The 22,530-nt window shown below is 52.8% G+C and overlaps 1 protein-coding gene across 1 annotated transcript in view; it reads right to left on the minus strand.

Annotated features, from left to right (window-relative positions):
- Nucleotides 1-22,530, minus strand: part of RXRA (retinoid X receptor alpha) — a 108,432-nt gene that overhangs the window by 14,841 nt on the left and 71,061 nt on the right. The window contains exons 3-6 of the mRNA XM_030961227.1: nt 17,617-17,767; nt 16,556-16,735; nt 5,184-5,353; nt 537-666 (exon numbers count right to left, since the gene is read on the minus strand). Of these exons, the coding sequence (XP_030817087.1) occupies nt 537-666; nt 5,184-5,353; nt 16,556-16,735; nt 17,617-17,767 (631 nt within the window). The remainder of the gene's footprint in view (nt 1-536; nt 667-5,183; nt 5,354-16,555; nt 16,736-17,616; nt 17,768-22,530) is intronic.

The following is a 22,530-nucleotide window of genomic DNA, read 5'->3' on the forward strand; positions in this document are numbered from 1 at the left end:
GCTTGAAATCACTCAGCAGGGGAAGACCCTTCCTACAACCAACTGCTTCCACCTCCCAAACGCTGCTCCTGCAGCCCCCTGCTGCACAAGGAAATTTAAAATAAGCCCTGAGAGCTCTATTTTCATCTTGGTGGGTGGGAGAAGAAGTGAGATGTACTTTTCTCCCCTTTCTGGTTTTAATTATGATCGAACATTTCAGTTTGATGAAATTTCATGGGGCTCTGAGCCCGCTTGGTCTTTCAAGCCTCAGTTTGGGAAGAAGGCAGAGTTTAACTCCTTTGGTTTAAGCCACCCAGCACCCATCTCTGAGTTTCTCATGGATCAGAGATGAAGCTGGGCCACTTTTCAGCTGATTGGCCACATTTTGGATCCAATTCACCAACACATCCCATGGAAAGGCTTTCAAAATCCTATTTAAAAACCGAACTCTCAGAGTCTATCAAGAATCGATTAAAGATTTTCAAGCTGCCAGGACCTAAATCTGAGGGTCAAACCTGTCCCTGAGCACTGCCCACGTGGGGACAGATGTCACTCACCTGCTCTGAGCAAGATGACCTGGTCATCCAGGGGCAGCTCGGAGAAGTGGGGGATCCTCTTGGCCCACTCCACCAGGGTGAAGAGCTGTTTGTCCGCTGCCTGGCAGATGTTTGTCACCGGGTCATTGGGCTGCCAAAAAAGTAAAAAATCAATTTAAAAAAGAGATGGAAAAGCTTGGAAAAGGCAGAGTGAGGGAAAGAGAGGCTGGAGGAGCAGCCTGCCTGCCTGCCCCGAGGTGGGTGTTATCACTCACAGGCAAAGGAAGTGATTTGGCTGCTCCACCACAAGGGTTGTAATTGTTTTTAGCAAGCCCCAACATGGGAACTGGGAGTGCTGAGACTCCATATCCATCACACTGACTGATGAATCCTGGGGAAGGGCAGACTCCAGCATCTCCCAGCTCGATAAACCAGCACCAGAGGGGGCATTACAGGGGAAAAAAAAAAAAAAGAAAACCCCTTTCCTTTGAAATATTATCCAGTAACAGAAACCATCTGCTCTCAAGGAGGACAGTCAGCCTAAACACACCAAATCCTTGTTTAAAGGAACTGCTCACAGCTCAAGTGGATTTGTGATTAGGAACTGGAAGAGCCTGTTTAACCCTGGGGAAGGCTGAGCTGGCTGATCCAAGTGAGTCTGGAGGGTTTACCTCTCTGGACAGGGATGTATGAGCCCTTCCCATGTCCCTCTGTAATCCCTGCTGATATCCAGCAGCCTGCATTGTACAATTACCTCCTCTCCATGGCCTTAAAAGAGCAGTTTCCAAACTGCAGGAGAAGTTTGGCTTGCAGGGGGAAGGGTGTAAATTCAGAGGGAGAGCAGGCAGGAATGTCAGGGTAAGCTGTGGCACAGCCCCCTCCCAGGCTGGGCAGAGCAGGACCACATTGCCAGGTCAGCCCTGTGCCCCTCAGAGCCCTGCCCAGTCCCCTGGCAGCAAACCCAGAGCTCTGTGCCTCAGTGGCCAACATCTCCCATCCTCCAGGCTTAAAATAGCCAGGATTTGGCACGCTCAGGGCACCTGCCCTGGAATTATTTCCACCTGTCATGTGCAGAGATGGATGGGCACAGGCTGGCACTGCACAGGGATGTGCCCCCCCTGTCCCACCCCCTCCAGCAGCTCCCCCAGGGCTGAAGGGCAGGGCAGTCTCACTCCAGGGAGCTGGGGCTCATCCCTGGGGAAGGAGAGGTGAGCAGGGACTGGGCTTTTCCTGGCATTTCCCCAGAAATGTGCGTGAGGAGGAGCTTTGCGGGTTCAGGGTCTCACTGGAAGCACTGGGAATGTTGATATTCAGAGGCAGGAAGGAAAAGAAGGGACAGCATAGAACCTGAACATCCCTGACCTCAAGTTTGATCCCAGTTTGCTCAGCCAGGTGGAGAATCCTGGCATCCAGGTGAGGTGGGATGGGGATCACGACTTCTGCTCCGGCAGAACCCAAGCCTTGCAGCAACAAGGGCCTGCAGAGCCCCACAGAAGGGGCAGTTTAGGTAAATCAGATGTTTTTGCCAAAGTTTCATCAGGGCTGGCTCCTGAGCAGGTTGTCACCACGAGCAGGGGCTCCTGCCCTGGCCGTCCCTGACAGCACAAGCTGTCCCCAAGCTCTGGTGCTCCAAAGCCTCATCCTCGGCTTCAGTTCCACCTCAGATGGCAATTCCTGGAACCACCAGGACCCTTCCTGGCAGAACCTGATCACTGGGGCGTGAGAAGCAGCTACAAGTGTCCAGAGGGCCCTGCCTGGCACCAGGGCAGTGCTGGAAACCCTCCCTGGGCACGGAAAGCAAATCCCCTCCTGCAGTAAAATAGCAGGGGCAGCTGATCCTCTTGGAAAACTGCAGCCTGGAGGCATCTTCCACAAAATGGGGACTTGAAACCAGACGTTCAAAGGCCAATTAAGACCTAATGGGGAGGAGAGCTCTCAGTTACAGGCTTTGCAGAGGCAAAGTCACCCCCTGGGCCAGGGACAAGCCACAGACACAAGGACAAGGGGGAATGGATTTGAACGACAAGAGAGTGGGGTTAGAGCAGATATTGGGGAAAAATCCTTCCCTGTGAGGGTGGGGAGGCCCTGGCACAGGGTGCCCAGTGGCTGCTCCATCCCTGGAAGAGTTCAAGGCCAGGCTGGATGGAGCTTGGAGCAACCTGCGATAGTAGAAGGTGCTTTTAAGATGATTTTAAGGTCCCTTCTAATTTATGTGGGAGACAAGGGGGTGCTAATCCTTAAATTACCCTGGCACATGGATGCCACGCCATGGAAATGTCCCTGCAGGTCCCCAGCCTGAGTGCAGAGGCACAAATCAAAGCACCCAGCAGCAAGCAGCTCGTGTCCTCCCCGTGTTTATCAGGGCCTCGATTTGTCTGCCTTTCCATCACCTGGGCTCTGGGGAAGGGCAGCAGCTCCTCTGGCTTCCCTCTCCTCATCCCGGTGGTGGCCTCGTCACCGGGAGCTGCTGATCTCATCCATCTGCTAAACCTGCTACAAATGTCACCTCGTGCTTGACAATAACAGGGCATTTCAACAAGCCTCCCGCTTCTATTTAGATGCAACACACATCCTTGTTCACAGTAATGCCTGCTGAATTATGCAGGAACCGGCTTTCAATTTGAGGAGACGCCGTGCCAGACGAAGCCATTTATTTCAGCTCCCTCTCTGGGGTTTGTTTTCAAGTCAGCACCAGGCTGGCTCCAGCTCCCCTGAAGGATTTTTGATCCTGAGAGCAGTCAGAGCCTCTCTGAGCCGCTCACTAACTCCTCCAAATAAAGCCCTTTAAAGCCTCGTGGGGATGGGATCTTCCTCCTAAATGCAGGTGAGGGTTTGTGCCTGATCCTGAGGGTTTGCACCTGATTTTGGAGAGTTTCACTGAGGGATTGGCTCTGTCCATCCCACAAAGCCTTGACTATCCAAGAGCCACCTAAGGAAATGCTAGGAAAAGCTGTCTTTGCAAAAAGAGCATCCCAAAAATCCAATTACAGTTGTCCTGACTCCCAGATCCCTCACAGAATTCTGCTGGAAGTGACCCTAAAGATGCTCTATTCCCTGCCATAGGAAGGGATTTCTGACTCAAACCCTCCAAGCCTGATACAAAGAGAGAGATGAAAGTATTGTTGTAATAGAAAATAAACACTGCAGAGTCCTTGCACTTGCTCAGAATAGCTGCATTTCATCAGCTCAGCCTCACAGCCACCCAGCAGGAATTGCACAGGGATGTTTCAGTGCATGAGCCTGCTCTCTTGGCTCAAATGTTGGCAGAATTCAATCTCTGAGTCCCTCAAAGGACTTGGTGGCCACCAGGAGATGCTCCCCACTGCAGCCTCAGTTTTTCAGAGGAATTCCTCTATTCCCACTGCTTTCATGGGAAAAGGGGCTATGGAGGAGTGGGGGCTGCCCCTAAACACTGCCTGGGCTGCAGAGGGTCTGTCCTAGAAATGGAATTTCAGAGGAGGGTTTGGCTCTCACATTAGGAGATTTCTCCCTTTTGATAAGGGAATCTCATAGGAAACGGCCCCAAACACTTCCCCTCACTCTCCACAGAATCCCAGACTGGTTTGGGTTGGAAGGGACCTCAAGACCATCTCATCCCAACACCTTCCACCAGCCCAGGCTGCTCCTGTCCCATTTCCCTGCCATCCCTCCCTTGTGCACACACCACCCTGGTGCAGCCCAGCTGCTCTAAGCAGGCCCAGTTATAATGCAAGTTTCTAACTGGGAAAAGAACTTGAAAACCAACTCACAGGCAAATTTCTCCAGGTTTTCTCTCCTCAGAGCCAAGCAGCTGCATAATTCTGCACCTGAGAAGTCACACCCTCATTCCCCAGCTCTTATCTCTCTGCACTTCAGCCACGCAGGTTTATTGCCTCAATTGGACGCTGAGCTCTTCAGAGCAGAGTGTCTTCCTGCCTTTCAGCACTGAGGGCTGTTATTTACAATAAAACCCTCTCTGAGAGCCCTTTCAATCACTCCTTACAGCGCCTCTCACTTCCCTGTGGCTGTGGGACAGAAGACACCAAATGCTGGTGCCTGCTGGCTCTGCTCTCCTGCTGCTGAGCTGGCTCACAGAGCCCACAGCAGAGCCAAAAATTGCATTTTTGAGCTGGTTCTTTATAGGAGTGTGCCCTTTGTTGATGGAGTGACAAGAGTATTTTCTGTCCTCTCAAAAAAGAAAGAAACCTAGAAGTTTCTTTCTTCAATTAGGTGAAAAAAGCTGCTTTATAAGCCTACGGAACTTCACTTCAAACTTAAAAATTGCTAATTAGACAAAAGCTAAAAAGTCTCACTTAAGCAATTTACGAAAAAAACCAGTGAACAAAGAAACTAATTACTTTTATAAAGTATTTTATCAAAAGCAAAGACTTCTTGCACTTAGTTTTTCTTTGTTATTTTGCCTTTCATTAAACCTTTTTGTTTCTAACACTGCAACAGAAGCCATCTTGGTAATTTTTATGCTTCCAAAAGTAGCTAAGCTACCTTAAGTGTGTTATAAGCCTCTAAAAGCTTATGAAACTTAGCTCAAAGAAGTTAAAAGCTCATGAAACCTCGCTCAATGAAGTTCTGTAACAGTTCTTTTCCACAGAGGACAACCCCCTGTGCCCCTCTGTGCTGTCCTGATGGTCACTGTGGTGTCCCCAGGAGGGGCTGGGCAGAGGTGCTCACCGAGCTGGGGGTCAGGCCCATGTTTGCCTCGATGTAGGTCTCTGTCTTTGGCTCCACAGCCAGCTCAGCCTCCAGGATCTTCTCCACGGGCATGTCCTCGTTGGCGCTGCTCGTGGACTCCACCTCGTTCTCGTTGCGGTCCTTGCCCCGCTGCCTCTCCTCCTGCACGGCTGTGAGGGACACACAGGGACAGTGGCAGGGTCAGACTGTCACAGAGGGGGATCACAGAATCACCAGGTTGGAAGAGATCTTCAAGATCATTGAGTCCAACCCAGCCCCAACAGCTCAACCCAACCCTGGCACCCTGTGCCACATCCAGGCTTGGTTAAACACACCCAGGGATGGGGACTCCAGCACCTCCCTGGGCAGACATTCCAGAGCTTTATCACTCTGTCTGTGAAAGATTTTTTCCTGATATCCAACCTGTATTTCCCTTGGGGCAGCTTGAGACTGCGTGCTCTGGTTCTGTCAGTTGCTCTGTCAGAGTAACGTGATTGTCACTACCGAGTCAGAAAGGGATAAGTGACACAGACTCCAGGTCAGAAAGTTAAAGAGGCAAGAAGCCCCCAGATTATTGGAACCCCTTCTTTTATACACTGCTCCCATACAGGTGGACCTGACTGGTCATTCAGTCAACACATTTCACATGATTGCTTAATTAAGAAGACACCCTTTGGTAAAACATTTTATGAGGAAAACACCTTATTACAAACACCACCTGCAGACTGCTCCCCATTCTTTCTCTCTGCCCCCTAAAACTTCCTAGACCAATTCATGGGAAGCTTATCTGCCTTTCTCTCTCTCTCTGACCAGACTGTCATCTCCACAATGCGATGGCTGACTCTCCCAGTTAAAAGGCAAATATGTACATATGTTAGAAGTTTTATAGTTGTGTTTTATCCCCCTGTGCTGTTATCAGGGGTGGCCTGGGTTGGGGACATTTGGGAGGGTTGGGTTGTTACTATGGCAGCACCTGACCCCCAATCAAGATTTAAGGAAGTGATCTCCACCACTGGACAGTGAAGGAAGAGTCAATGGACAGAACTTTGGAGGAGCTAAAGGGTGAAAAAGCAAAACGTCCATTGTGTGGATGAGAACATGGTGGGAAAAATCCTCTGCTCCCAGCGCCGTAATATTTTATCTATTCAGTCTTCTGTTGTATTTTTTGGTAAGGTTTTAATAACCTTTTAAATATTTTGGAATTGAACAGCATTTCTCACAATGTCACCCCCAGGCCCTGCAGATGGCAATGAAACCCCAAAGCATCCTGCAGCATCACCCCCTCTGATGTCTGTTCCCAGTGTGGCCAGAGTGGGATATCCCAGGGAATGTGGGGTTTGGGGGAAGGCAGGGAGCAGCCCCAGCCTGGGAAATCAGCTCTGTGTGTGCATGGAGAGGGATGGCCCTGCTTGGACAGGGAAAGCCCCTTCTCTGCAGAGGGACAGGTCCTGGAAATAAAAAGGTCAAAGACAAATGATGGGAAGCACCACAAAGGAAGCCACACTTTGAGTCACTGCTGGAGAGAAAGGGCTGGGTGAAGGGACAGAATCAGGGAATCCTAAAGAAAATTCAGGTCAGTTTAAAGCAGAAATCCCAAATTCAGCCACCTCCGAGGCTGGCAGTGCTGGATTTCCCTGGAGGCCATGCCATGCCCCTCTCCAGCTCCCGTGGGACAGGAGCTCCATGCAAACCTCCATCCTGCCTTTGGCTCCAGACAGACAGGAGAGACCTGTCCCAAATCCTGTGGGGTGGGAATGATCTTGCCAGCAGCCTGTCACATGCTGATGAATTATATCTGAGCAGCTCAGACATGAGAAACACTCACTAGATGCTAATAACATTATTATTATTATTAATGACCTCCCTTGGAAACCTGCACATGCTTTTCCTACACCTGGAAGGCAGCTTTGTGCAGCAGCAGTGGGAACTCTCTCTTTCTCCATTACCCTGTCACAGACCCTAAATCCCACACTTTTCCACAGCACATTTGAGCCCACTCTGCTTGAGAATAGCCCAAGCATCTCTGGCCATCAGACACAGCTCTCTGAACTCACCCAGCTCTTTGCTGAGGCACTCCAATCATGTCAAAACCCTGCTATTTATTGACAATTACCCCAGCACTCCCTCCTGCCGCAGCAGGTTATGGGATGTTAAGGCAGAGCATAAAATAAAAGCAAAATAAAATAAAATAAAATAAAATAAAATAAAAATGAAAGAAATAATAAAACAAAAGAAATAATAAAATAAAAGAAATTAAAATAAATAATAAAATAAATTAAAAGAAATTAAAATAAATAATAAAATAAAACAAAATAACCCCAGGAAATTGAGACACAGGCTAAAGGAGCCCTCTCTGGCTGTTGATCCCATTAACCCAGCTCCTGGGGCCAATTCCCAGTGCTCCCCCTCCTTCCCTCAGCGTTGCTGTTTGCTGCATGTCAACAGAGCTCAGGCTGTGCCATGTGAAAGCTGTTATGCAAAAAGGCAAGAGGTTCCTTTCTGCAAACTTCTCTGGGATGCAGAGGCTCCTCAGGCCCACCAACATTGCCTGCTGGGCTGCCAAAGCCAGGTAAATTCAGATTTGTGTCGTGGTTTTTGTCCATCTGGGGTAGATTCTTCTTCTTTTTCAAGCCATCATAAAACCCTGCTTTAATTTCACCCCTCCAACCCCACTCCTGCTTCTCCAAGCATCAGAAAAAGGGAAGTTTTTGCTTAATGCCAGCCCTCCTTCAGCAGCACAGATGCACCAAGATTCCTCTGGGCACATTAGAGGAGATGAAACACCTACTAAATAACACGAAAGCCTGAGAGAAAGGCAAACCCTCAACAAATGGGATCTTATAAAAAGAACTAAATGCCAAAGCGCTGCTGGAGATTTGCAGCAGCTCTCAAGGATGAAGGTGCAAAGTTGGGATCACTGGGGTCACTCCACCATGGTGTTAACCCCAAAACCACGTCCTCGTGCTGGACATGGGATTTGTGGCAAAGCATTGCAGAGGTCTGGGCAGACAGGGGCTACTTAAAGCCTTCAACCTGCAAACCTCAACCTGATCAGTGCCACATTCCTGGCCTGAAGAGTCAGACACACTCCAGGGGTTGTGGGAGAGGATCTTACAGGGCACCTTGACAGAGATCAGGCTGAACCCAGCTGATACAAGCAATCCAGAGACAGATGGGCAGAGATCAGACATGTAAGGAGTTCCTTCCATTGATCCGAGCTCGGAGCTGCTGCGCCACGGAATCGGTGCTGCAGCTCCCTGCAGAGCTGGTCAGGGACAGCTGACTCATCCCAGCTCAGCCCCACGCACAGCCTGCACTGCAGCACTGGCACCCCGGGCACAGCAGATGGCACAGGCCCACCCAGCAGCCAAAGATAAACCCAGCCCTCACCAGGGAGCATCGTCTGCCCTGCTACACCCTGCTGCCAAGCACAGAGAGCCTCCTCCAATGGCAGGGCAAGTGTGGAATCACAGCGCCATCACCCCGTCCATCCATCCATCCATGGATCCATCGATCCATCCATCCATCCATCCATCCATCCATCCATCCATCCATCATCCATCCATCCATCCCTCCATGGATCCATGGATCCATCCATTCCTCCATCCATCCACCATCCATCCATCCATCCATCCATCCATCCTCACTCATCCATCCATCCATCCATCCATCCATCCATCCATCCATCCATCCATCCATCCATCCATCCATCCCTCCATGGATCCATCCATCCATCCATCCATGATTCCATCCATCCATCCATCCATCCATCCATCCATCCATCCATCCATCGATCCATCCATCCATCCATCCATCCATCCATCCATCCATCGATCCATCCATCCATCCATCCATCCATCCATCCATCCATCCATCCATCATTCACTCATCCATCCATCCATCATTCATCCATCCATAAATCCATCCATTCCTCCATCCATCCATCCATCCCTCATCCATCCATCCATCCATCCATCCATCCCTCCATGGATCCATGGATCCATCCATTCCTCCATCCATCCACCATCCATCCATCCATCCATCCATCCATTCACTCATCCATCCATCCATCCATCCATCCATCCATCATTCACTCATCCATCCATCCATCCATCCATCCATCCATAGGCACAAACCCAGTGGAAAATACCCAGATTTTCTGCCACCAGCATTTCCCTGGAGTTCCTGAGGACCTGACAAGCTGTTGTTCCTTCTTAGGAGAGGAGCAGAAGGACACATCACCATTCCAGCAAAAAGATGTGGACTGTGTTCCTTGAGATGTAGGAAAAAACCACCACAGAGAAGAGAGGGAAGGAAAGAAGGACAAGAGGTTTTTTACCTATGAAATCTGGGAAAATGTCCAGCAGTGAGCAGACCCCTCCCCATGCAGACCTAGGACCTCAGCCCTGGAGTCCACTCCCCACTCCACTGGGGATTAGTCAAATAAACCACAGTGGAGATGACAAAAATGCATTTTTCAAATGGATCTGGTCTGGGAATTGCATTTCTTTGTGGGTTTGGTTTTTATTTATGTTTTTAAGAAGAGAAACACCAAGGTGGCAGCTGCATGGCAGCTTGTCTGGTGACACCAAAATGGGAATAACCTTGCTCTTCTCAGCTTCCAACAACGCTGCTTTTCCTGGTCTGAGGGTGGCACAGCTTTTGACCAACAGAGTGGGTCTGTCCCCCTCAAATGCAGGAGCTGAGGCAGGAATTTGCCTTGCTGCATCCCAGAAAAGCCTCTGGTGCAAGGCAGAGCTCTCCCAAGCTGTGGCCACCCTGGGTCCCCAGAACTGAGCTCCCCAGCCGTCTCCCCCCCTGCTGATGGCTGTGCCAATGCTTTTATTCCTCTTCAAGGAGCCTCAGATTGCTGAGAGCTTCTCCAGGCTGGTTTTCTAAACATAAGGGAAGCCTTTGAACCTTGCAATCCACTCGAGGAGAAAAAAAGATGCAGTCAGAGAGCTCGGAGAGGCAGCCCCACCTCCTCCAGCTATGTCTGAGCCCAGCCAAGGACAGAAGCCTGTGTTTTCCATGGCACCTGATGAAGAGCCTCTCCTGTTATTCTGCCTGATTTGGTCTGTACTTGCCTCAGGCCAGCTGCTGTCATGTTTCATCTTGAGCTTCTCCAGCCCATCTGCACTTCCCCAGGTCGTGGTACAGCAAGACATGGAGCCCCATGTGTCCAAGCCACTCCCTGGTGACCTCTGGTGTCTTTAAAATCCAAAATGTCTCATCCTGTGGATTGCAGATGAACCTCAGCTATCCAAGCACGAGGGCTGATGGGCCAAAATGCCAAGATCCATCCTCTGCAGGTGTCCACATCACACTGGACACCTTGGCTTTGCTCATGGGGCAGCATCTGATGGCTAAAAAAGCAGGTTTGAGTCCATTGCAAAGCGCCACCCAAGCCAGTTCTGCTGCCCAAACCAAGCCCTGTGGGTGGGCACTGCACTTCTGCACCAAAGCAATGTCAGTGGAGGCAGGGAGAGGATTTTCCACAGGGCAATGGTGTGTCTGAGAGGGCAGGAGCAGCACAGGTTTGTTTATTTGCTGGGAGAGACCTGGAGGCTACAGCAGCTCCAGGGACACCCACCCAGTGTCAATACAGAGCTTTTTGGGATGGAAATGCACCCCTCCTGGAGCAACAGGGTGGGGAAAGGATAATTCACTTATATCCACAAATATCCTTTCATCCACAAATATCCTTTCCATGGGGAAAGGATAATTCACTGCCCCAAAAATGGGGTTTTCCTCAAGGAAATATCTCTCTGTGAACTGAGAGTACAGGGGGAGGCACCAAAGCTCAGCCCAGAGAGCCTCAAACCTGCTCGTTTTTAGTTTTCCCCCATCCTGCAGGTGGGTGGTTGGTTATTTATGAGGTGCTGGGTTGGGGTTATTGGGCATTTCTGTTTCTCTCACACTGGAATTCACTGGGCTCTGCTGCCTTTCACAAAGCCACATCTTTGCTGTGCATCACCAACATCTTGAAGCATTTATGCCCCAGGTACCTGTTTATATCCAAAATGCCAAGACAGCTGAGAAAACAAATTCAGACAGTGTTTCTTCTGCTTTGCTTTCGTGTGTCACCTTTCTTTTTTTCCTTTTTCAGAGGTGCAGCTTTCTGCTACTGTAAACAACCTCAAAAGCTGCGACACATGAAATAAATTGGGTTTTTTTCCCCTCCAACATTTTCAACTGAACGCTGTAATTTTTTTAAAGGATGCAAAATACCACCGTGATAATTAAAAAGTGTAACTTCAGAGTGTTAAAAAGTGGATTGAAACCTTTGCATGCAGTTAGTTCACAAGAGGAGCAGCTCTGGAAAACAACAGCAAAAAATCTCTAGCTCACTTCACTCTCTGGACACTGAAGTATAAACAAACAGCAACAAAAGGAGAGAAAACCATAAGCCAAACTCATTTTCTCAACCTAAGAGCATCCTTAAAAACAAAAAAACCCCACCAAACCCAGCATCATTTACCAGCTGGTTTAAAGAGCAGCACTTTAAAAGGATATAAGAAACAAGCTCATTAAGCTGGAAGACATTTTCCATTCCAAAATTGCTCCTAAAAATAACTGTGCTCCTTGAACTCTGCCACTCCACTAGGCTGCGGCCACTCGCCTGCTTTCACATTCACTTGGACAGTGGGTTGGAAACCTGCATTCCTGCTTTCTCCCCAGATTCCTCGTGCTGCTGAGGGATGGTCCAGGAGCTGGGATGGTCCAAACTCCAGGGGGATGCACAGCCATGGCACATGTGGGAATGTTCAGTCCCTCTGGACTCAGTGACTGAGCAGCTCCCTGGAGACATGAGAAGGTCTCCAGGCTGTGGAGATGCTGCAAGTCCAACCTTTCCCAGGCTGAACCCCTCAGCTTGGCAAGGGAGAGGGGGAAAACCAACCCACAAACACAGGGAGAGAGGGAATTAACTCAGGCTGTGAAGCTTAATGGAGTCCTGAAGTCAGAGGGCAGGCGTGCAGCTGGACAGATGTCCTGGATGCTCCAGGCCTGGCTCTGGATCTCAGCACAGCAGCTGCACGTGCACCTGGATTTAGGAACAGCTTTGGGCTCAGCCACGCAGCCTGAGCTGCAGGTGCTGCAGGGGAACAGCTCTCTGCTCTCCACATGGGCTCTGAGATGCACCAACAGCCACTTCACCCACCTGGCACCAAAGCCCAGCCTGCAGCCTGGCACGTGGGACCCAGCAGGTCCTGGCTCCCCCCAGGAGCCCCTCACATCCAGGGGAGGCTCTGGGATCCCTGCTCCCATCCTGAGCAGCCCAGCAGGTCCTGCAGAGCCAGCCTGGGAGCCCCTTCACATCCCAGGGAAGGCTCTGGGATCCCTGCTCCCATCCTGGACATCCCAGCAGGTCCGCTCCAGGCCCCCCTTGCTCCCCATCCTGGACATCCCAGCAGGTCCCGCTCTTCAGGAGCCCCCCACATCCAGGGGAGGCTCTGGGATCCCTGCTCCCATCCTGGACATCCCAGCAGGTCCTGGCTCTCCCCAGGAGCCCCTCACATCCAGGGGAGGCTCTGGGATCCCTGCTCCCATCCTGGGCAGCCCAGCAGGTCCTGGCTCTCCCCAGGAGCCCCTCACATCCAGGAAGGCTCTGGGATCCCTGCTCCCATCCTGGACATCCCAGCAGGTCCTGGCTCTCCCCAGGAGCCCCTCACATCCAGGGAAGGCTCTGGGATCCCTGCTCCCATCCTGGGCAGCCCAGCAGGTCCTGCAGAGCCAGCCTGGCTCTCCCCAGGAGCTCCTCACATCCAGGGAAGGCTCTGGGAGCCGGTTCCCAGCCCTGCTCCCTGTGAGGCAGCCACGGGAGCATGGGAAAGGCTCCTCACTGGTATTTCCTGCTCCCTGTGTGATCCCAGAGGCGCTGCCAGCTCTCCTCAGCCGGGACAGCCCCAGCTCACCACGCCCCTGCTGAACCTGTCACCTCTCTGTCACCCCCTGACACACAGCACCCCCATCCCAAGCCCCCCAGTGTTCACTCCCAGCTCTTCACAAGAGCTCTGCCTCCCTGATTCCGGGGCAATTCCCAGTTTTCCCCTTTCAAATCCAAGGCTGCTGGTGCACAGACACCTCAGAGCCTGATGAGGAACAGATCAAGCAGGGAGAGTTCAGCTCCTGGGTGCAAACAGCCACCCCCACAATAATAATCCCTGCATTAGTCAAGATCCCTGATGGTAATCTTAATTTTGTTGACTATCCTGTATTTAGTAGGAGACAGAGTACAAAAAAGCAAAGCCTTCCACAGCTGGCAGAAATTCATAGGGGAAAAAAACATGTTCCTAGTTGCTTATTTATTATGGCTGCAGTATCTCAGAGAGCGTGGGGCTCACTCACTGTGAATGTTGGGATCTCTCTGATGTGTTCCTAGCAGGGAGCAGCCAGAAGGGATGCACACAGCAGGAGGAATCCCCTGCTCCTGCAGGCTTTCCCCTCTGTAAGCCAAGGTTTGTAGCCCTGAAGGATCCTTGTCCCCCAGCAGGGCCACCCTGGGTCTGCTGCTGCTCCTGATGGGCACAAGGTCCATCCCTGTGGGTCTGCTCTCAGCACGGTCACCTGGAGACCCTCAGCTGCTGGGATCAAACCCTTCCAAACCTTGATTTTGCTTCTCTAATCCAAATTCTCACCCAATAACCCCCTTCCTTTTACCTTCTTTAAATGGAATACAACCCTGGCTCTCACTCCTCCTCCCAGCATCACTCCCCAGCCCAGCCCTGCTTCTCACTCAGCTCCAGCACTGATTTTAGAGGCTTTTACTGTGCTTGCACCAAATCCCAGCACCTCTGGGCTACAGGAGAGAGACTTCCCAGCAGGAATCTGCTGTGCCTTTACACAGATATAAATTAGCTCTCCAGAACAAGATGTTTTTTAGGGAAATGAGGCCCATAACCCAAGCTCTGTTACTTAAAAGATGGAAGAGTTTATGGTAGAGAATAAAAAACCAGCTATGATGTGACTACTTAGGGAAAAGGAATTGGCAATGCTGGATTTAGCCCAAAACTCTTCCCCAAAATAGAGGTGGGAGCAGGATTGGTGTAACGCCAATTCCAGTCATGGGTGCAATGGAAAGAGACCTTTATTTGACAAACCAGGTGGATTTCACAAGTGAAACTCCAGAGTTGCTCAAAACCAGAGCTCAGCAAGACCCAACTTCTGACTTGCAGCTCTAGGACAACTGAGACATTTCTGTGAGACACTGAGTTTTCAGGTTTATAACAAGAGACAGGGCAGTTATTCCAGCTTTCCCTATGTGGGGATTATGCCTAAATCATCAAATGCTGACTGTCAAATCACCAGTTCCTGCCCTTCCCCAGATCCATCAGCACTGCCTGAGCGCACCCCTGGAGTTACCAGGATCCCATCTGTCACACTTTTAAATAATTGTCTGATCATTATGAATTCATTTGCTATTCATTGTGATAATGTTAATCAAGATGAATTAATAGAGTCCTCACACTGTACGTGCTCCCTGGGGACTTCCACCACCATTTAGAAATTAATTAATGGACCTGTAGTTTTTAGCGGTGCTGCCCATGCAATCACCACTAAGGGCAGGCAGGGAGCAGGTACCTGCTCACAGGGTGGCAGAGTTCCAGCATTCCTGCTGCTCTTCCCAGCCCTACACACCTTGTTCTGGGGGGCTGAAAGGTAACTGGGTCAGTGGAAGGCTCTGGATGCAGTGCCAGGGGAAGGGGATGCTCTGTATTTCTCTCGTTGAACACACAGGAGAATTCTTGGCTTCTTTTTGGTCATCTGAGTCTCCCATGGCTCAGGTTTTGGATCAGATTTTCCTCATCCCAATGCACATCTCCCATGGGATCCAGTATTGCCCAGGGCAGTGCCAGTCCCCATTCCTGCCCTGAATGCCTCAATCTCTGCATTCCATGGTCTGCTGGGACAGGAACATTTGTTCTGAGCACTGAAGGGTTAAGCTTAGCAGGGCCAAGGAGGTCCCCTGGGTGCTCTGGCAATCCCCCCACACCTCCAGCACAGACAGCTGTGACACTTGGTGATTTTGGTCCTCAGGTAACCCCACAAACTGAGCGTGGCAGGGTTTGCCCAACACTCAGAGCAGCTCCAGCACTGCCCCGTTTATCCCACACTCCAGACAGCCCTAAGTGCTCTTCAAAGGCTCCCAGGCTGGAGCTGTGGGCCAGGGCCAGAGCAGGGCTGGCTTTATCAGCCTGTCAGGGAGGCAAGTGTGGCTCTGAAGATGTAAGGGGAGAAAGCAGCACAGAACTGGGGTCACTCTCACGTCCTGTCTGCTAAAAGCCTGCTCTGCCAGCTAGATTAGAACAGACACAGTCAGCATTTCAAAAGATCATTTAAAAGAGGCACTGCCGGGGATGTTTAGATCCTAAATTTAAATTCCACTAAGGAAGAGCTATTTTAAAGAGACCAAACTGCTTTCCTCTTCCCAATGAGACAAAAAAATGCAGCGCTGGAGTAGGTGCTGAGGCGTTGGCACAGGATACCCAGAGAAGCTCATCCCTGGAAGTGTCCAAGGCCAGGCTGGAGTTGAAAGTGTCCCTACCTGTGGGACCAGAACATCCCTCTGGCAGCCCAGGGCCAGGACCCCTGCCAGGGGGCTCAGAAGCCCTGGCACAGAGCCCAAAACACCTGTGGGTTTGATTATGACCCGTGGAGCAAATTACCAACCTCAGAGGAAGATCAGCAAGCCACAACAGTTTAGGTAGAATAATAGAGAAGTTATCACGGGGTGGAAAAGTAGATTTTGGGGTTTTTGGTATGGGGGTTCAGGAGGCAAGATGGAGGGAACTGGGTGTGTCCAGCCTTTCTCCTTCTCCTTCTTGGCCTCCATCTTCTGCTGTGATGTTGGCACTTACAGATTGGTTTGGAGTAGAAGCTCACTGTCTAACATAGGTGATAGATATTGGGAAGTTATTGTAAATATTGTACATGTAGTTTTTAGTATAAAGACATAACACTGCCCCAGAGGCAGGCAGAGTGCCTGGAACTGTCCTCCTGGACAGACCTCAGCAGGACAGGAGAAAATTTTTTATAGATAAGAAGCAATAAACAACCTTGAGACTGAGAACTGAAGAGCCCTGACTTCTTCTTCAAGCACTGGGCTGGGAAAAGAGACTTTCTAACTTTTCTCAGGGTCACTCTGACAAGCTAAAGATCCCAACACCTACCCATCACTGCTCTGGCACTCACAGGGAATGGGGGTTCTGGAAGAAGAGGCTCTGGAGGCCACGAGATGCTCTGGCTGAGGCGCAAAACCAAACCGCAAACGCGATTTTTGTCACCACAGCAACGACACCCCATGGCAAGACTCACACCACCTCTTGGTGCCCTCCAAGCCCCCTGCAGCCCCCTGGCCAGGCTGGCCTTACCTTCTCTCTTCATGCCCATGGCCAGACACTTCTGGTAGCGGCAGTACTGGCAGCGGTTGCGCTGGCGCTTGTCGATCAGGCAGTCCTTGTTGTCCCGGCACGTGTAGGTCAGGTCCTTCCGCACCGTGCGCTTGAAGAAGCCTTTGCAGCCCTCACAGCTGTAAACCCCGTAATGTTTACCTGGGGGAGGCAGAAAACTCAAGTTTAAAGGTGGCCCCAGATCCTTTTTTTTGCCTGCAGATCTTCCCAGGGACTCTCCCAGCTGAGTTTTGCGGGGAGCAGAGGTTTCTTGGAGGTGGAAAGCGGTGATTTGGCTTCCACAGAATCAGGATGCCATTCATGGGTCTCATCCTGCCTTCCATCCAGGGAAAGGCCATTGCTGGGCCATACAGCAGGGGTGGGGCAGTGCAGAACATTTGTTTTGATCATTATGAATGTTCTGATCACTATGAATTCATTCTGATAATGTTAATCAAGATGAACTAATAGAGTCCTCACACTGCATGTGCTCCCTGGGGAGTTCCACCACCATTTAGAAATTAATTAGTGGATCTGTACAGGGATGTCCCCCTGTACCTCTGTGAGCTCTCTGAAGCCCCCACAGCAGACACACAACCCAGCCTGCTCTGTACCATGTTCCCACCCTCCACTTCCAGCCTGGATCCCAGGAGGGGTCTCAAAGGGCTCACCAGAGTTCTCCTGGAGCAAGGAGCTTTGAGAAAAGCAGAATAAAGGGAATTACCCCATCTTTATCTCCCAGCAGTGGAGAAACTCAATGTGAAGAGCATCTTTTGATGTGGCACCGAGTGACAGCACCAGTGCGGATCAAAGGACAGGGAGAGCGAGGGCACCCCCTGATGTTTGCCAATAGGGTGAGGATGGGACCCCACTGCGGAACTGGGACCTGGGGTGTCCTGGCTCAGCTCTTCATCCCCTGCTGGGAGGCAGAGGGAGGTGCTGTCCCTTTGAGAGAGCACTCAAAGCTGCTGCCAGCAGTCTGGGAGCCAATGCCAGCCCTCTGCCACCCCGAGCCCCCTGCCCTGAGCCCCCGCCAGCCTCACCCGAAGATCTGTCCCCGCAGATGGCACATATGTGCTTGGTGAAGGAGGCCATCGTTCCTGAGGGGTGTGCTGGCACTTTGAGGACTCCATTGAGCCCCAGGGGTGGCTTGATGTCTTCTGTGCTGGTGACGGAGTTCATGGGCGAGTTGAGCTGTGGAGGGACAAGCACAGGGCTCAGCTGGCACTGGGGACATGGGGCTGTGTCACTCACACACAGAACAGGACAGGACACAATCCCAGTGGGCACCAGCACTGCTGAACCAAGAGGATTTGGGCACACAGAGGCACAACATTCACCTGGCCAGGCACAGGAGCTGGGGTGGCTCTGAGCTGGCAGCAGGGTGGCACAGGGGGCAGGACATGGCCAGCCTCCCAAGCACGGTGCAGGGCTGACCCTGCCCATGCAAGGAGGATGTTTTTCCATGATTTAATTGGGAGGCAAATTCCTCCTGCACTGCCCCAGCACAGCGCCCCACCACAGCCAGGGCTCAGCAGCCACCCCAGCTTCACACCAGCAAGGGACACAGGCAAGATCTGCAGTGGTGGCTCATGGTAGAGCTGCTGGCTGGGAGAGAGCCCTTGCATGGATGATGAAGGCCAGGACACTCCTGTTTAGCTCTGCAGTTTACAGAGATCCCCTCAGCATTATCTCTCCAAAGGAAAGCTCCATAAACACATCCCAGCTGCAACAGGGCCTGGATTCCAGAGCTGGAGTGGGTGGGACACGTCCCTGCAACTCCCAAATGTCTGTCCTTCCTTCCCCTGGGCCCCAGCAAGCAGAGAACTGGGTGGAACAGGCACCATGGCACTGCTGTGGAGTGAAGGGTTCCTGGGCTGAATCCCCACTGGGCTGTTACACACATGTGTGCAAAGAGAAACTGAGGCACAGAGCTGTAGGATAGACCCATCTCAGTAAGGGGACAAGCTCAGGAGGGTCTGGGGGTGATGGGGACCTGGACTTGGTCAGCTCTGGAGCTCAGCAGAGCTGGCTGGGGTCACTGCGGGTGTACCCAAGGGAATCAGCCTGTCCCAGAGCCACCATCCCAGCCACCCTCCAAGCCCAGGATGGATTCACAGGCCTGTGCCTCACTTTGCGGCCTTTCTCTACTCTAATAGAGATCCCCAGCAATTGCACTTGTCACAAATTAATTCAGGGAAGTCCCAGGGCTTGTGATCTGTCAATTAGAGCAGCACAGCCTCTCCTCTGGCTTTCAAGTCTCCAGGCTGGTGGGGAATATTTGGCAGGCAGATGACTGGCAGCCACACAACAGAGCCAGGTAAACCCACCCTGGAGAAATGGGATGGATGTGCCTCCCTCTGCCTGCCTGTGCCAGCTGATGGATCAAAGGCAGCCGGGAGCTGGTGCCACCCAGGGATGCACTGCTGGCTTCAGCTGCTGTTTGACAGAGCAGAGAGAGCAGGGAGGAGCAGGTCCCAGGCAGGAGCATCTCTTTCTGAGTGCCACATGATCTCTGCTCCCCTGGCAGCAGGGGTGGCCAGGTCAGCATGAGCTGCCCCAGGAGTTCCTCCCAGAGCCCTTTCTGGGAAGTGGAGCCAGCTCCCAGTGCAGCTGGTGGTGATGGCTCATGGCACACTGCATCCCTGGCTGTGGGAGCCAGCCCAGAGCCCACACCTGCCTGATGAGGATAAAACCCTTCCCCACTACCTCCCCCAGCCCCAAGAGCCCACAGAGCCCCCCCAAGCAGCCCCCCAAAACCACTGGGGCAGAGCAAGCCCCAGCCAGGACGGTGGGGGTCCCACCAACCTCCTCAGCCTGGAGAATGAGCTGCTCAGAGCTGAGTCAGCCCCGGGCTGGGGAGGGGACAGTCATCAGTTCCTCTCCCAGCGCTGGCTCCAAAGCTCAGCAGAGCCAGCCCGGGGTTCCCACAGCGCCCTGGCGCCTGCCCTGGGAGCACGTGCAGGACAGAGGAGGGGACAGCAGCCCCTGGCCCTGGCACAGCACTGCTGCTCTGGGACAGCACGGCTCCAGCTCAGCCACGAGCCCAGACAGGGCAGGAAGCAGGGCTCTGCTTCCCCAGCGACACCAGCACCTCTGAGCTCCCTCCCTCCCTCTCCACTCATCGCACCCAGCACCGAATCCTGGCTCTCCTGGCAAGCAGAGCTTTATTCCTCCTCCTCCTCCTCCTCCCATCCCAAAAACCACCCCAGCCCTTCCCCGGCCCCCCAGGCACCCTTACAAAGAGCATTGTGCAAAGGCAGACGATCTAATCCCACGTCTGATCTCTCCCCACTGGCCCCGGGCATCCTGAGCTGCTGCCAGCACTGCCTGGGGCGGCTGCTCCACACAGCCCTGCATGGAAAATCCTCCCCTCGCAGCTCCTGCTGAAAACCCTGCACTGCTTTCCCCTTTTTCCCATCATTTTTAGGCAAGAGGGTTGAAGCAGCGTGTAAATCCCACAGCTGCAGGGTCTAGCCCCCCAGTCTGGCCCTCATTCCTGGGCCAGCTCAGCACAAGCATCCCCTGCCATGGATGCTGGGATCCCGTGGCAGGATCACTGATTTTGGGGCTGTGTTTGCAAACCCTCCAAGACCCTGGGATCCTGAGATCTTGCAAACCCTCCAAGATCCTGGGATCCTGGCATCTTGCAGGGTTTGCAAACTCCCAGTGCTGGAGGGAGGGCACGGGGAGCACCCAAAAGGGCTGCAGGGTCCTCCCCTCTGCAGAATCAGATGGGGTGGGGTGAGTCCCCTGTTTTTTGGGAGCCTGGCAGCTCCTTCCCACCCTGGTGGGGCTGGCATGGAGGGGACCCACCCTGGGGACCTCGCACACGGCGTGCCCTTCTGCTCTGCTGCCTCTCCAGAGGCGACGAGGCGTGGCCTGATGGCAAGTGGCATCTGCCATCTGATGCAAAGCACCTTCCATCAGTGCCATCCCTGCCCGCCCACGGGGGCCACATGCCTCATTACCCCAGCGCCGGGCCAGGGGGGCTGCGCTGCCCCCCAAGCATCGGCCTCGCTGCTGCCCCCTCCTCCTCCTCCTCCTCCTCCTCCCCCCTGCACTCTGCCGGCCCAGGTAGGCGCCACTGCCTGCTGCAGGGACAGGGACAGGGACCTAATGCGGCCAGACAGGGAACAGATGGCAGGAGCCATTAGGCTGAGGACCTCCCAAGTGTCACCTTGAGGAAAAACACTTCAGACAAGTCCCTGAACAAAGGATGGGTGCTCAGAGGGCTGGAGGAAAGGGCTGGAGCCACCAAGAGCTGGAGCCACAAGGACTGGAGCCACCAGGGTTGAAATCACCAGGGTTGGAGCCATCAGGGCCGGAAACACCTGAGCTGGAGCCACAAGGGTTGTAGCCACCAAGAGCTGGAGCCACAAGGGTTGGAGACACCAGGGCTGGAGCCACAAGGACTGGAGCCACCAGGGTTGAAATCACCAGCGTTGGAGCCATCAGGGCTGGAGCCATGAAGGGCTGGTGCTACGAAGGGTTGGTGTCACCAGGGCTGGAGTCACCAGGGCTGAAGTCACCAGGGTTCAACAAGGGCTGGAGCCATCAAGACTGGGGCCATCAGGGTTGGAGCGACCAAGAGCTAGAACTACAAGGACTGGAGCCACCAGGGCTGGAGCCACCAGGGCTGGAGTCAACAAGGGTTGGAGCCACCAGGGCTGGAGCCAGCTCGCTCCCAGCCCCATCCCACCACACTCTCACTTCCCCTTCTGCCCTGGAGCTCTGCTTCGTTTCAGTTCCCCGCTGGCTGCTCCCAAACCGCCCCTTACCATCGCCCCTTCCCCGCCAGCTCCCCGGCTTGTGGCTCCCCCCAGGGTTGCCTCACATCCCCCTTCCCACTCCTTCCCCACCATTTTGGCTCTGGGGCTGCTGCTTTTGCTCTGGCTGCCTGTTCCCAGGCGCAGTTTCAGTTCCTCTTCCCCTGGCCCTGGGGTGGGAGGGAGGGACATGTCCACCCTGCTGCTGTCCCTCACAGTGGGAAGATGCACATCTGAGGGGGGTCACAGGCTGAGTCCTGCATGGGAGAAGCTCATCCAGAGGCAAATTTTATTCCTCTCTGATTAGCACAGGGATGCTGGATCCTGGGGAAGCTGCCTGTGGGTCCCCAGGGATAGCAGCCATGTAGTAAAATAGCCCCCCAGAGTAAAATAGCCCCACATAGTAAAAAGCCCTGTTATCCCTGGGAATAAATCAGGCCAATATTTAAAAATAAAGGTGCTGGCAGGTGCTTGAGTCCCAGAGAGGGCCTGGAATAAATAAACCTGCAGCCAGTGGCAGGTGGTGGCCAATTCCTTAATCTGCCCTTTTACTAAACATATCCCGTGCCAGCAGCCAGCAACAGGTGGCAGGGGCTGGCCAGCACCCCAATCTGGCTATTTTTAAAAAGAGCTTATCTCACCCTGCTTGGAGGGGTTTTTACATAATCTTTAGCCACTGAAGGCTACTCCTTGCCCTGTGAGCAGGCACAGGAGCCCTGCGTTTGTACAAGTGACAAGATAAGGGGAAATGGCCACGAGTTGTGCCAGCAGAGGTTGAGATTGGCTGTTTGGGGTAATTTCTTCACTGAAAGGGTTGTCAGGGAAGTGACACCATCCCTGGAAGTGTTAAAGGTGTGTGGCTGTGGCACTTGGGGACATGGGTTTGTGGTGGACTTGGATGATCTTAGAGGGTTTCTTCAACCAAAATAATTTCATGATTCTGTGGGGAACGTGGGCTGGCCCTGGAGGAGAAATGCTGCTTCCCAGGAAGGAGAAGAACCCCAGACAGTACTAGGGTGGCTCTGGCTCCTGCCACAGCTACACCAGCCCCCAGGTGTGGTCACTATTCCCCTTCCACCCCAATCCTGGGGACAACAGTTGATGTCCAGCTGTCTTCCAGCTGTGCTGGTCCCTCACGGCCCACCCAGAGCAGCCCCTCAAAGGAGCAGCATGCCTCCAGCTTAGCTC

The sequence above is a fragment of the Camarhynchus parvulus genome, chromosome 17, assembly GCF_901933205.1.
Source record: "Camarhynchus parvulus chromosome 17, STF_HiC, whole genome shotgun sequence".
NCBI classification, from domain to species: Eukaryota; Metazoa; Chordata; class Aves; order Passeriformes; family Thraupidae; genus Camarhynchus; species Camarhynchus parvulus.